This window comes from Phocoena phocoena, chromosome 5 (assembly GCF_963924675.1).
Source record: "Phocoena phocoena chromosome 5, mPhoPho1.1, whole genome shotgun sequence".
NCBI classification, from domain to species: domain Eukaryota; kingdom Metazoa; phylum Chordata; class Mammalia; order Artiodactyla; family Phocoenidae; genus Phocoena; species Phocoena phocoena.
In genome coordinates this window covers 73,287,152-73,302,645 of record NC_089223.1, presented here as the reverse complement: position 1 = coordinate 73,302,645, position 15,494 = coordinate 73,287,152, and the positions used below count along the sequence as shown (strand labels likewise).

Genomic DNA, 15,494 nt, shown 5'->3' with positions numbered 1-15,494 from the left:
ACCCGTGTCCCCTGCATCGGCAGGCGGACTCTCAACCACTGCACCACCAGGGAAGCCCTGGATTTACTCTTCATCATTGCAAAGCTGTTGTGCAATTTGCCTAATACAGATCTCTAAAAAACCCTAAAAACTGAAAGAAAAGAAGCTACATTAAAGAGCTTTTGAATTTTACCTGTACCTGAATATGGAACCTCACCCTCAGGAGAACTTAATGATTTTTTTTAAAAGGGGTGGGAGTGGGGACTCCTCTAAATTTACCAAAAAAGCAGCCTTATGGGCCAGGGTGAGTATACAGAGCTTCTTTTCCAAAGGTCTTATCTAGGAACATCCAAAGGGCTGAATTTCTTTCTTGGAGTAGACATAATTTATATGAAACCATGTGGGGAACAAAAAGAAAAGTTTATGTCAGGGTTTTGTTTTTTTTTTTAAACAGAAATTCATAATATATTTTGTTCATTCCCCCACTATCTCCCTTTTTCAAAATCTTTAAGGACAGCTATTGGCACAGACTCTATTTGTTCATAATTGACACATTCTTAAAATGCAACCCAATCAAAAAAACATGTGCCCTTTAAGGAGAATGCAGGTCAGGGGCAGACCTACCACACAGGCAAACAGAAATTTCCACCCCCTGGCAAGCCACGAATGGCTCCATGGATTTAGTTTCACCTTCTTGCCCTTTACTTCCACATGCCTCCTCTCCCAGCGGTCCCCTCCGAGGAGGCTGGACACTGTGAGAGCCAAAGGCCATTTTGTTCTTAATTCCCTTACCTTAGACTTGGGCCAGAAACAGTTTCCAGGCTCCCCTTGAGGTAATTTAATCCTGGCCCTCAGAAATGCCAACCTGTCACCGAGAGAGGCTCCTGGGCCCTGCAGCCAGGGGCCCGTGTCCCAGCAGCCCAAGGGCACAGCCTGTTGTGCTGAGAAGAATAGCCTTGGTGCAAGTCCATTTAACATTCTGGAACCTAGGCTTCTGCAGGGTCCCCCACCCCATCCCTGGACAGGCACTTCTCCATTTTGGAGGCTGAGTCCAACCTCTGAATTAGGGAACATTTTCTGAATGATGACTCAGCTCATTTTCTGTCTACTATTATCAGTTCTGAGCTTGCTTAGTTCCTTTTTTTGAAATGGTATAAAGATATTGCTCATAGTTTTATTATTTCTTTTTCGGGCCAATTGGCTGGTGTTTCTTTAAAAAAAAAAAAAAAACTCTAGGAAAAAATAGTACTTCCTGGTATATGAGAAGGCAGGCAAGTGTTTCTCTTTTTATTTCACTAACAAGCTTTTGGCCACATTCGGGCTGAGGTAGTTAAAACTTCATGGTGGGAGCAGAGATAGGAACCCGGGACAGAAGAAGGCAATTCTGAAGGCCTTGCTCCCATCCCCTCTCCATGCGGGTCGAGTGAGATAAGCAATTCTCAAATCCTGGAGGAAGCTGCCATTTTCCTCCCGGGGTCCCAGAAGAAGTCCTTGCTCTATGGCCACCCACTGTGGCCTAAACCAAAATTCTGCCCTTTAAAAATTATAGATGGCAAAGCTGAAGGAAGGGACCTCCTTCCTCTCCCACAATCTGCCAACTATTTAGTAGATTACAAGACAGTCCCAGCTCAGAGGAGTTTATATCTTCTAAGACCTTCACAAAGCCTGTAAATTGCCTTCAAAGATGAACTGACTGAATAGCAGACATATTTCAAGGTAAGACTTTTTTAAACTCTGAAAGGAAGAATGGGATGAGTTTTGGTCCCTTTCTGGAAAGCTTGTTTAAGGGAATTTTGATCCATGAAGTTTAAAAACCATGGGTTAGACTTTTCTACCTAACTCTGCAAATTCCTAAATCTTCCTTAAACCCACATGAGTAAATAGCGTAAGCTAGGCGAAAAATCGCAGCCCCTCCTCTCTTTTGAGGGCTCCAGTTTATCTTTCAGGAAGGTACAGCTGCCACAATCAACACTGTCCCCTGAGTTTGTGGACAGCTCCTCACGTGGTTTGTCATGTCCATGCAAACAGAAGCCTCAGATCAAAGAAGGTCCCTTGGCGCAGATTATTAGAATACTCTTGGGGAAAGCAGATTACAAGTGTAGTCTTCAGTGTTAGCTCTCTTAGGTCAGACTCAAATTGTGCAGCATCCAGAGAGAGGGGAGAGGCACCCACACATCCATGCAAGTTCATTTGGGTGGACCGAAATGAACGTGGGCAGCCACTGCTTTGGGGTCATCTTCTCCTTCCAGAGAGCTGCCTGCTAAGGAACCCACTAGCATCCAGTGACGCTGCTGCTGTGCCTTGTCTGGCCATGGGCATGACTATTTTGGACATCACTGATGATGTCTGGAACTAGTTGGTGTCTCAATGCATGGCTTTTCTTGTTTCTTTGTGTTAAGCTGGCTTCAAAAATGGACTATCGGTCTTCTGTTCTTAAACGGCCCTCCACTCGATTTGAGTGTTCTATAACCCATTTGGTTCCCAGAGCTAGTCATTTCTTTGAGAGAAAAAAACGGGAAGATTTTGCTTTGGTTTTTATTTCTATTTTCATCTGACTGCTTCAGCTTTCGTTATAGCAAAGGTCTACCTAAGCATCGCAGAAAAGGCCCTATGGTCTTGCCCAACATTTAATAAGCTCCTATAGAATATATCAATCATATGAACAGCCTAAAGGTTTTTAAAAATTGCTTTCCCAATGCTTTTGCTTTCAAAAGAGTAGATTCAGAGGTATCCTGACAAAAATAAAGTGAAATCATTGTGAGAATTTTAGGATACAAAGTATATACTGATTTATATATTTTATCCTTTAATCTTACCATAAAATATTTTCTTGATTCCAAGATGCCATCAACACATTATCAATTTACAGACAGTTTTACAGGACATAGAAATAAACCACATCAAACGTATGGATCATTAATACATAGCTGTTGGATGCAACCAAAATTCAGAAAATACAACAGGAAAAGGTGGTGCCTTAGACTTGAAGCTGTATGATATATTTTTTTTCTTTTTGAAAATGGAGAAATTGCCTCAGTTAACGGAGGAAGCATTTAAGCCAGCTCTTTACACAAAGAAGCATTTACTGCAATTAAGTTTCACTTCAGGGGACACCACTCTCCCTCGCTATAAATTCTCCCCAAGTTGTACATTTTAACTCTCTTCATTTTACTTTCTAATACAAGTGAGACGAGCCCAGAGCTTCAAATACCTTTTTCTAGCCCTTTACTTTAAACATATATTGACCCCTACATATAAAATTAGATTGGCCTGATTCTGCCATCACTGAAGACAAAGATGGTCACATTTTTGCTTTTTGCCGCAAAAGGAGAAGAGGTGAGGCTGCTAGCATGCCCGCTGCTGCAGGCCGAGGGATGAACAGACTGCAAATCACGCTGCTGCCTTAAGCTGCGGAGGGAAGGGGGCAGTTTTTCCTAACGCTATAGCGCCCCGCCGCGGCGGGACGCTGCAAGTGCGCGGAGACTTGCGGAGCACTGATCCCTGTCCACCGTCGTCTGCTCTCTCCACACGCAGGAGCACGAGTATGTTCGACATGCGGTGTGAGGAGGAGGCCAAGGTGCAGCCGCACAGCAGGGCCCGCCAGGAGCAGCTGCAGCTGATAAACAACCAGCTGCGGGAAGAGGATGACAAATGGCAAGATGTGAGTGCCGTGCAGGGCCGTGGGCAGCGGGGAGACTGCTCGGCCCGCTGGGCCAGAGGCCCTCTGGAGCAGAAAATCAAGCGGGGCTGGAAAATCAGACTTGGGCTGGAAAGCCATGCAGAGGAAGGGCGCCCCTAGAGGGCTTCAAACGGTGACACAGTCCATGTGGGCATGAGGGAAAGTACCCTTGCTGAAGTTTGGCCACAAAAAAGAGGGGAGCAGAAGGGAGGCAACTGGCACGGGATGCAGAATTGAGGAGGGACTGTCTTTTGAGACTATATATTTGGAATCGATGATAATAATGATGATGACAATGATAATTGCCAACATCGAAAGCGTACCAGTAACAGGTACTGTTCTAAGTACCTTGCGTGTAATCATTCTTTAATCCTCTCAATAATTCAATGAGCTAGCAACTATGATTGTCCTCAGTTCTACAGATGAGTCCCAGAACAGCTAAGTAACTTGTCCAAAGTCACACAGCTAGTGAGCAAGAGAGCCAGGATTGTAACCAGTAAGGAAGGCTCCAGGGCCTGATGGGGGCCTTGGGATCATCTGTGTGCTAGGAGCAAAGAGCCAGGGCAGGGGAGAAGCCTAAAGATAGGGATGAGAGGAGGAAGAGTGGATTACTTCATCCTCACAGAGCCCTCTGAGGTGGCTACTGCAGATTTGACTCTACCTTTAGTCAAAAAAGTTAACTTTTCTAAAGCTGATAAAATGTGGTAATAATTATGTCTGTGTACCTTATGTGCACTACCTCATTTAACCCTCACAACAGGCTTGTAAGAGTAGGTATTATTATCATTTCTGTTTTAGAGATGAGGAAACTGAGGTGCAGAGAGGCTAAGGAACGCGCCTGAGATTCCAAAGCGTGGAAGAGATAGAGCTAGGATTGTTTCTCACAGCCGCGCTCCCACCCGTCTGACTCCAGAATCCTAAGTCCTCAACATTATGCTCTAACTGCCCATAGGATTTGTGGTGAGGTTCTTGAAAGGATCAGATGACTTAATACATACAGAATTGTTGGTTTTGTAAGACCCCAAAGCCAATTTTTTTTTTCTGTCTTTTCTTCCTTCCCTGAGGGAATTGTAGGTCTGTGGTTCATTCCTACCATTCTGTTGTCAGCGAGTCCATTCACAATGCAGAGGTTGTAAATAGCAAGAAATGAAGTTTCTTACAATACCCTCTGAGGCAATACTTTAAAATTTGGCAACTGACATGGAATTTGATCACAAATTTTACATTACCGTGTTTAAATAAATGCGCTGCCCTGCTATGGATAATGTAGGTATTTCTGAAGGGTTCCTGCCTTCGAGGTAGTCCTGTTCCAACCAGACTTACATTGGATGTACAGGAATGTCTTAGCCTGGCGGATAGTCAGTGCTTACTCAACCCTGAAGAGTAGAAATGGAATTATGTGCAAGCCTGAAGAAAAATGTTCTATCTCCCTCCCCCCACCCCTGCAGGACCTGGCTCGTTGGAAGAGCCGTAGAAGAAGTGCTTCTCAGGACTTAATCAAGAAAGAGGAAGAAAGGAAAAAAATGGAGAAGTTACTGGCTGGAGAGGATGGGACAAGTGAACGAAGGAAAAGCATCAAAACCTACAGGGAAATTGTCCAGGAAAAGTGGGTTCTTTCTGTGGTTGTTCTTGTTGTTGAATGTACAGTATTATCTAGATGTGCTTTTCCTAAAAATTGTTGGTTATCACCACGGCTCTGACACCAATATTATACTTCCTGTTTGTATACTTTCCTTCAGCTCTACCAAGGTCTGCTTTGCAATTCCTGTGACTGTTGCCTTTGTTCTTGCTTCCCCTCCCATGCCCATCCTTTAGGGAGCGGAGAGAGAGGGAGTTGCATGAGGCATACAAGAATGCACGGTCCCAGGAGGAGGCGGAAAGGATCCTCCAACAGTACATCGAGAGGTTCACCATCAGCGAAGCTGTTCTTGAACGCTTGGAGATGCCAAAAATTCTGGAAAGAAGCCATTCAACAGAGCCAAACTTATCCTCCTTCCTGAATGACCCCAACCCCATGAAATACCTGCGGCAACAGTCACTGTCTCCACCCAAATTCACTGCCACCGTGGAAACCACCATCGCTCGTACCAGCGTACTGGATGCCAGCATGTCAGCAGGCAGTGGGTCTCCAAGCAAAACTGTCACTCCCAAAGCAGTGCCTATGCTGACACCCAAGCCTTACTCCCAGCCCAAAAACTCTCAAGAGGTCCTGAAGACCTTCAAGGTAGGATGAGTTCCTTAAGGGTAGAACCAAAACTGAACCCCAGGTAATCACTGGAAGGAAGCATCTTGTCTCAAGAAGATGCAATTGTTTTTATCAGACAAAAGCAAAATGTGTTAACATGTATGATTGTGAAGTTTATGTGTCTCTGAGATTTGGTTTGCAAATAGTTCAGGGGTAGATGATTCCCCTCAATTCCTGTTTTTAATACTGAAGGGCTTCCGTGAGATTGGTGGTTGAGTCATCTCCATGAGCAATGTCTGTTTCATAGTTGGATATGATGGCATGGTCTCTCTATAGTAGTCATAACAAACCCTAATTTAGCAGCACCCTAGGTATCTCCAGCTATCTGGAGGTATTGCAAATTCCTCAAAACAAAATTTTGGTTGCCTTTGGCTTAAATAGAAGTATATACAGCTACCTCTCTTTTAGGAAGAAACTACCATCATATCTAAAAAGATGCTACAATACAAAAAAATAAGAATACAAGGAATACATGGGATGTACTTGGTTCTCAGATGAGACAGATTTTTTTAAATTTTTTAAGTGGGAAGAAAGTATGTTGTTTTGGGGGATGGAGGGGTTGCCAATGAATGTGTAAAGTGATGTACCAGAACCGAAGAATCTAAGACAGTCAAACGTCTTTTTTCTTCCTCAAATTCTAGTATTTTCCCTCACATCAGGAGGAAGTGCTCATCCTTTGTCTCAAGCTATGTTGACTATAAAGAAAAATCAGTTCTGATTGTCCCTGCACACCACATGGGTTCATAATAGAAGACAGGTGGAATTCATCAGTAGCAGACACGGACATGTGACTGTAAAGAAAGTTTGCTAAACTAAACTAATTGAGCAGTGGGATGCCATGTATCTTCCTATTGAATTTCAGAGGGAACCAAACCACACTTTCTGACTTTCGCTTAGATAACTCTGAATGTATCTTCAAAATCTGTGCCTTAGGCTTTGATGAAACAAAAGAAAAATGTCCTGGCTGTCTCATCTGGGTTGAATTGAGATGTTTATCCCTCGAAGGGCAGGGACTGTGTCCTTGTCCTTCATAGCTTCATCCTGAGTGCCTGGCATAGGTGCCTAGGCACTCAGCAACTGTTTATTGAATAAACACACTAAGTTTTTCCTGAGAAGATGAGCTACTCATCATGCAGACTCGTGCACACACAGATATACACATGATCATATGTGCTCGGCAGGCCACCTAAGTACCTCAGCAGCTGTCCTTCACCTAGGGCCCACGGTGATGTACTGTCTGCGATTTCATGAAGGAAGGTTTGATGTTGAGGTGGCCCAGCACAGGGACAGGGAATACATTTAATGGTATCCAAGGCAGCTGATCAGTTAATCCAGATGTCCACTTCCTATCCTTGATATAAACAGCGCAGTATGATCATTTAAACAGAAGAATTAGGATAGATGACTTCGTGGCAAGACTTTGGCCCTGAGAAAACCCAGTCCCTTGCCATTGTGGCAAGACAGTGTGGAGGCCTCAGGAGAGGTGGATTGAGGAACTGGATAGAGATCCTTTCAGAGCTGGGGCTCACCAATGAGCCTTCAACTCATCGTAGGTCTTGATGGCTGTCAGCCCTGTTCACAGCCCCACCATTGAGTGGGTGGACCCACTAGTATGGTAGTATGTAAATGGAACAGTTGTTGCCAGATAATGCCAGAACTGAAGCTAAGGTGTGTGTGTGTGTGTGTGTGTGTGTGCGCGCGCGCGTGTATGTGTGTGTGTGTGTGTGTTGTGGGGGGGAGGTGGGCGCGGGAGACAGGGAATACAGGCTCAGTTTCTTAGTACAACAGATTTACGAGTAAAGGAAGAGCAAGTAAAATGGTTTAAGGCAGTGTTTTCAAACTTGAGAGTTGCCACCTGTTGCTAGGTTATGAAATCAATTTAGTGGTTTGGAATCAGCATTCTTTTTTTTAAAAAAAAGGAGGTAGAATAGAATACAATGTTTAAAAAACAGCCTAGTGCATCACACATAAAAAAAGGTAAATATTATTTTGCAAAACTTCGTTTCAGTTATCTTTACGTGTGTGCGTTCAGTCGTGATTTCAACTTCATGGATCACAGACAATAGACGTACAAGCCACTGACTTAGGGTAAATAAACTATAACTAGCATCTGCCCTTCTGTTAGTCCATTTAAAAGATTTTGAAGGTTTAGTAAGAAGAACAGCTAATATTTACATACTTACAATGTGTCAGATACTGTTCTAAATTCTGTGCATATATTAATCCGTAAAATCACCGTAACAGCATCATTAAGGAATACTGTTATCATAAAGGTGAGGAAACCGAGGTTGAAGATTACATGGCTGTTAAGTAGTAGAGCCAGGACTCACTCTGAGGCCGTCTCACTGCAGAGCTTCTTTTCAGGACCATGCTACATACTGTCAGACCTTAAGACAGAGATTTCTAGATGCCTTTTCATAAGCCAGGCTAACCACTGTCACTCCTTCTTTCTCGCTCCCACCACCCTCCCTAGACATGGGTGCAAAACAAAAATATCTCAATAGGCATGGCCTCTTTTTCTTGAAGAAACTGAGATGGTCCGGTTAACTAGAAATAGGGATTTACTGTCACATAGCATAGCACCAGGTTCCCTGCCCTCCGTGATAGCTTCCAAAAAGTACCCGTTGCTCCTGACCATGACAGGATAACCTGTGAAATATTCCTGATCTAAGATGAGCTCCGCCTAATTTAATACACTGATCGGAAAAAAAAAAAAAGTCTCAGAGTTGTGGATTAGCAGTCAGAAAGTAAATGAAAAATTACTGGAACCCAAATATGCCCTTGATTTTCTATACTGCAAAATAAAAGCAGACCCACAGTAAGGTGAACATGAAACGTATTCTAGCGTGAAGCAGCCTGAGAAGGCAGACCACCTTTTAAAGAAGCCTTCAAAGATGGCATTTAGAGGAGCCCTAGTTTCTAGAACTGACCGAAGCATATAAAAGACCTTATTCTTTGTTAGACCGTGATTATTAAATGCTAATGATTTAAGGTGATTCTGAACGTGTTATTTTGTTATAGTCTTTTGCTGGGGAATAGCATGTTCTTGTTCATTCCGGTTTTTACAGGTAGATGGGAAAGTCACCATGAATGGAGAGACGGTTCACGTTGACGAGGAGGAGAAGGAAAGAGAGTGTCCCCCCGTGGCACTTGCCCCCTCGTTGACCAAATCCCAGATGTTTGAAGGTGTGGCCAGAGTGCATGGGTCCCCCATGGAGCTGAAACAAGACAGCAGTAGCATTGAGATCAACATAAAGAAGCCAAGTTCTCTTCCCCAAGAGCTGACGGTAAGAAGCAAACTTTTTCTTTTTCCTCTTCGGGATAATTTCAATGTGAAATAATCTATTTTTAAAAAAATAAGTAGGTCTTGATAACGATCATTTCTTTCTAGGAAGGTGTATTGGTTTGCTAGGGCTGCCATAACGAAGTGACACGAACTGAGTGGCTTACACAACAGATATTAATTGTCTCATGGTCCTGCTGGCTGGAAGTCCAAAGTCAAGGTGTTGGCAGGGTTGGTTCCTTCTGGTGTCTATGAGGGAGAATCTGGTCCTGGCTTCTGGTGGTTTGCTGGCAGTCTTTGGCATTCTCTGCCTTGTAGATGCACCACCCTGATCTCTGCCTTGATGTTCACGTGACACTCTCCCTGTGTGTTGTCTGTGTCCAAATCTCCCCTTTTTATAAGGACACAAGTCATACTGGATTAGGGACCTACTCCACTCCAGTATGACCTCGTCTTAATTTAATTACATCGGCAAAAATCCTGTTTCCAAATAAGGTCGCATTCTGAGGTAGTTGAGTTTAGGACTTCCACATATAAATAGGGGGGAGGACACAGTTCAGCCCTAACAGAGGAATATAACAGAAGGTGTCATGTGTTATGAGTAAAAACCTTCTTCTTGTCCCCCTGTGATTGGTGTCTAGTGTTATAGAAAAAGAAATAAATCTCTGAAATACCTTCATTTCTGTCTTTTCAGGACCCCATCAGACTTGTTAAAATAATTTGAAAATAACTGGTGCCACCAGAACCTGACTTTCCATCCTTGACAATATGTATAAAAGGGCATCTTTCTTATTAGTTTGAAAAAACTCATTAAAAATCAAATTAATTTTTTTATTGGTTTAGCCCCTGAAATCCAGTGTAATTAGAAGTACTATTGAATGGCCAAGCTGAAAAATGTAGGGTAATTCAAGAATAGCAGAAGAGAGAACTCAAAATAACATTAGATTTGCTTATTTGGAGTATAAAACGTCATCAAGAAGATTACACTTTTTCTTAGATCTCTCACCAGGGTTTGTGCTGGTTTTGCTGATCAAACCCCAACTGTCAGTACCACAGATACAGGCTGGCTTTTGGGGTAGAATCGGACTCTGTTCAGCCTTATCTGTTCTCACCAGAGGCTGATTTCTGCGGTTTTAATTTATAGTGTTTGGGTTGGAATTATAAAGGATGGGGGAAACTGTCACGATTTTTTCCCCCAGCACCTAGAAAAGTTTGGTCCAGAGGGAAACTCGTCTTCCAGCTCCAGGGCTAAGTTAAATGACCCAGCTAGCTAAACCCATCCAGAGGACTAGATATTATTTTTCTTATCTCCAGGATTTGTCTTTTGAAGAATAAAATATGTTTTCGCAGAGGAGTTGAGAGGATTTAATTCTTCCTCGCAGTGCTCAAGCCCTAGAAAGAGATTCAAAGTGGAATGGACCAAAATAACTTCCTCACCATGGTAACATGTTTGCTGGTCTCTAGGAGAAAAGTTTTGTGATCAAGGCACAGGCTGAATCCCTCAACCTGGAATTTAATTCTACTTTTCATTTGCATGAATGTTACCACCTCTGAAGAGTTCTTGTGAGTTATCATGAGATGGAAGACTGAGTTCTGCTAGGAGTGTGGGAACTTTACTAGTAGAGTCAACATGAACTTATGCTCTTAAATTTAAATAAGTTCCCCCAATTAATCAGACATTGCAGTGGTAGGATTGCTCTTCTGGGACAGTTAGTAATTCTGTTCTTATTTTTCTTTTGCCACACTTAATGATGAGTGTTTCCTAAGTTCCCTTCATAAGTACCTTTCCATGACTCAATCTGGTTACTCTGTCCATCAGGCCACAGGCCCTTTGCACATACTGTTGAGCACAGTTCTTTGTCCCTTTACTTTGGAGAAGCAACAGTGTAGGAGCCACACTGGTCCCGTAATAGAGGTACACAGGGATTAGTCAGGCCCAGTAGATTAATTCCAAGAACAAATCCTAAGGGCTCTGCTATCAGGCATGTGTCCATTCTCAACCTTTACCTCTGCCCTCTGACCATTTTGTTGTTTGAATCTGGGAGGAACCCTGCCCTTGGCGGAATAGATTTTTTACCAGCAGAAGTTAAAGGAATAAGTAAAGAGACCAGATGGTATAAGGTCTAAACTTCCCACACCAACTATTTAATCTGTCTTGTTCAAAGCTTCTAACCCACTGAGGAAAAAGCTTTATCAATCCTATATGGAATCGTAAACAGAAGAAAAGGGGGTTTTACTAAACCTCCCTTAAAAAATACTCATTCTCAATAATTACTAATTTTCTTATTTTTACAATGAGCAACATAAAAAGAAAATAGCCTATTGTCTCTTACTGCCAGGCATTTTCCACCTTAACAGTAGTTGTACTGCTATACTCTCTAATGGCAAAGAGAAGATGGATTGAAAGATGTCACATTGGTTACATTGCCCCAAAAGTATCTAGTTTCAAGAGAGGCAAAATTAGATGATCTGAAAGAAATCATGTTATTTCAGAAGTATATACGGTATAACAAGGAAAGCCCTAATCAAAAGGTGGCCTTGTGGACTTTTCTCTGGAAACCATCGTGATCCTAGGCAGCCTGAGGTCTAATCTCATGGAAAAGCCTGGGAGTCTCTTACTCTGGAAAAAACTGCCTAGTTTGGAGTGATTTCTAGTTCAGTAAACCCTAGTGGTTCTGAAGAGGTCATAGCATTTATTTACCTCATGTCTAGTACTTTAGGCTCCTGAATTAACCATGTCAGGGGCTACTACGTTATTTTCTGGGTAGATAACTACCTGTATATATCAGACTTCGAGCCAAGTTGTTAGCTGCACTTCATGAAATTTTAGCTAAAACGCTCTTCATACTCGCTTACAACTTATGACACCAAAAGTTTTCCATTTATAATATGTTATCCTAAGAGCCGTTTTCTTTTCATTAATTAATTAATTTTTGGCTGTGTTGGGTCTTCGATGCGCGTGGGCTTTCTCTAGTTGTGGTGAGCGAAGTTGTGGCGCACGGGCTGAGTTGCTCCGTGACATGTGGGATCTTCCCGGACCAGGGCTCGAACCCGTGTCCCCTGCATTGGCAAGTGGATTCTTAACCACTGCGCCACCAGGGAGATCCCCTAAGAGCCATTTTTAAACCTACTCCTCGTTTTACTTCCTTCTCCATGTTCCAGGAAAAGCATTTCTTGACTGTGTTTCAGCCAGTATATTCCCATTGAAACGGTAGAATTCATTGGTCATGGCAAAATATGGTGACCAGCTTAAAACAGGAGGCTGCACTCAACAGCCTCCCAGGCCTTTTTACCAGCTTGCCTTGATTTGCTGTTTCTAATTCATTTGCCCCATTCTGTGGGGCTGTCAAAGGAATAGTGTTCTTCTTTTTAAATAGTGTCTTTCTTCCCAAAACTGCATTCCCAACAGATATACTTTTTACAAAGGAGTAGCCTCACCCACCACTAAAATGTCACAGTTCCTTCAGGGTAGCTGGAACTATTCAAAGGGCACAGTACCAGTAGGCAGGAGCATTAATTCAGACGGAGAGGCCGAGTGGCGGAGAAGGGTGGGCACCACACTGCAATGGGCCACGGGGTGTGAGGTTGGAGGGTCAGCCTCTTGGGTCAGCACAACCACTTTTGCGTATGACGTCATGTCTTCAGGTTCCTTCTACCTCATCTTTCTCATTAGAAACTCTTGGGACCATCGACTCTTACTTTAGAAATAGATCCTAAATTAAGTTTGGCTTGTTATTAAGTTTTAATACTCTGGTTATATCTATTGAGACTGACAAACTCCAGATCATCCTCATTTGAATCACCTTTAAGGTAATGAGATCATGATAGCCGTTGTGCCGATGGTTGTCCGTTACCTGATAAGCATGAGTAAATGACCTACTCTGTGGCCCATTTTTGAAATTGAAAAAGAAACTCATAAACTTGCTATGAGAGCAATTTTCATAAAGCAACTAGCAAAGTATATAAAATAATATTTAATTAAGTGCTAGAAAACAGGGTTAGAAGCCTAGAGGGACATAAAATGGCAAGGAACGGGTAAGATCATTGTAGGCTGCAGTTAGTCTAGTTGGGAAGGTTTTATGTGAGTTTCAAAATCAACTTGTAGGATTTGCATTGGAATGGAGGGGGGAAGCAAGCTGTTCCACATGTTGCGACTAGCAGAAGCAAAGACCTCAAGAGGGGATCACAGGACTAAGAGTTGATGAGGGTGACTAGATGCCATACACTCCACCCAGAGGGATCGGGGCTCCCACGGCCCCTCCCAGTTATCCCTGAGATATTTCCCAATGGAAATCTAACACTCACTTTTTTTTTTGCATTTTAAAATATTGGCTTCTGTAAGAAAATCATATCACAGCACAAATACTAGACTTGTAGAATCCAGGATTGGAAAAGAATTTGGAAGGTCTTTTAATCTAAGGACTAATTTATCCTGTTTAGTGACCTACAGAGAAATGTCTCCCTTCAAGATAGTCTAGTGTTTTCTTGATCCACTGCGAGCTATACTTGTCTTTGAATCTCTTCCTGCCTTGTTGTTGCCAAAAATGACCCTTTCCTAAAATACCTAAAGTACCCCATGCACTAGATCAAAGACCAAACCCCCCCCGAGCCTCAGTTTATATTTAAAATAAGGATAATAATAGTATCGGCATCTGATGGTTATCGTGAGAATTCATATGTATAGAGCACTTAGCATGATGTCACAGTGACTCACAGAGGTGCCCTTAAGTTAGTTTTAACATTGTCATTCAACAAATGGGAGAAAGAAAGTTACCGTATATTTTTCAGAAGCCTGAAAGGGTGATAGGTGCAAAGTTTTTTAGGTTAAAGTAAGGTCATCAGAATCACCATATTGAACAGATGTGAATTTCAAACAAATGGGATAAATTCCATGTTGTCTTCCAACTCAGCCCGTCAGTAGCTCCAGCTGTAATTCTCTAGGAAGCAAACAGACATGAACAGCTTTTTCCGGAAGACGATTGCCCTTGCAGATGCTCACACGCTTCTTCCAGCAGCTCTTTTTGGTTCTCCTATTATTCACTCTTTCCCAAGTCTGGCTTCCCTCTGCCACCTAAACCCCCAGGACTCTCACCCTCTGACCTCCTGTGAGCGCCTTCTTGCCAGCTCATCCCAACCGATGTCCTGCATGCCCTCTGCGCTGGCAGCACCCTCCCACCGGGTCTGTGGCAATTCTCCCTCATGGGCCAACGGCCAGACTCAGCTCTGAGGGATCTAAACAACTTCATCTGCGTTTCTCAAACTAAGTAACAAGATCTTTCCACCTTGACAAAGCTCTAGGCCTTCCTCTTGAAAATTCAGTACTTTACTAATGTTTTCTCATCCAGGAAAACAGACAATCAGATCTTTCTTGAAACATTTCATTTTGCAGTGAGAGCAGGATGAAGGCATTTGAGTAGGTGCTGTTTTCCTTACAACTGTGACCAACTGCAGATTCCTTTTAGATGTCAAATGTCAACAGACATTCTCTAGAAACTGTTTTACTCCATCCAGAAGTAGTTGCAAGAGCCTTAGATTTAATACTCTAATTAAGTCATTAAAGATGTTTAGGTCTGAAAGCGTTTACAGACTTCAAGATAGTATACATCAGGAACAATAAAAAAATCAAACCTGGGTCAGACCCGCACATTGTTGGCTGGAGAAGTTTAAGGCAAGAAGAAAAAGTTTAAGGAGTGGAAAGGCTGATTCTCCACGTAGATCCTCTTTCAACCAGTGAAAATAGATATTTGGTGATATAAAAGCAAAAAGGGAAACATATGCATGACATATGTGGTACCTGGGTCCTGGTGCCAAGACATAAATAGACTGATTTTCCAGGCTTGCGTCCAGATAAGTTCTTCAGGACTGGAGCCGGACAATCAGTCAGAGTCACCGAATAGCAGCTCAGGTAAGGACCTTGGACATCACACCTTCCAACCCGTAGAGGTTAAATGATCAGTCCAAGCTTTCATACCTCCTCTGTCCTAGAAACAGGACCACTCAGACCCTGGGTCTCAGGACCATTTGTCCTCTCCTGCTTCATATATCCAATTCATTCCACAGAGACGCTCTCTGGGCTGGTTCACCAGTAAGGTTCTTGTTAAAAGAACAGCCCAAAGCCAGGCAGATCTGTGGCTAGACCATGTCCCTCTCAAGCCAGGAAACTGCCACCTCCCACCTGTGGCCTCAGGGCTCGGTCTGGCACCAGGGCCAGTTTAGATGGTGTTCTTAGTCAAGGGGACGCCAACTCCCGGCTTAGGCCCCTGTAACCTTTCTGTGCTCTCATTCATTCATGTCCAGGGATCTGTTTT

The 15,494-nt window shown here is 43.0% G+C and overlaps 1 protein-coding gene across 6 annotated transcripts in view; it reads left to right on the top strand.

Moving 5' to 3' along the window:
- LIMCH1 (LIM and calponin homology domains 1) overlaps positions 1-15,494 on the top strand; it is a 91,038-nt gene that overhangs the window by 29,012 nt on the left and 46,532 nt on the right. For all 6 annotated transcript variants that reach the window (XM_065877966.1, XM_065877963.1, XM_065877965.1 and 3 more), the window contains 4 exons: positions 3,514-3,640; positions 5,107-5,264; positions 5,474-5,882; positions 8,972-9,190. In XM_065877966.1, coding sequence (XP_065734038.1) covers positions 3,514-3,640; positions 5,107-5,264; positions 5,474-5,882; positions 8,972-9,190 — 913 coding nt within the window. The remainder of the gene's footprint in view (positions 1-3,513; positions 3,641-5,106; positions 5,265-5,473; positions 5,883-8,971; positions 9,191-15,494) is intronic.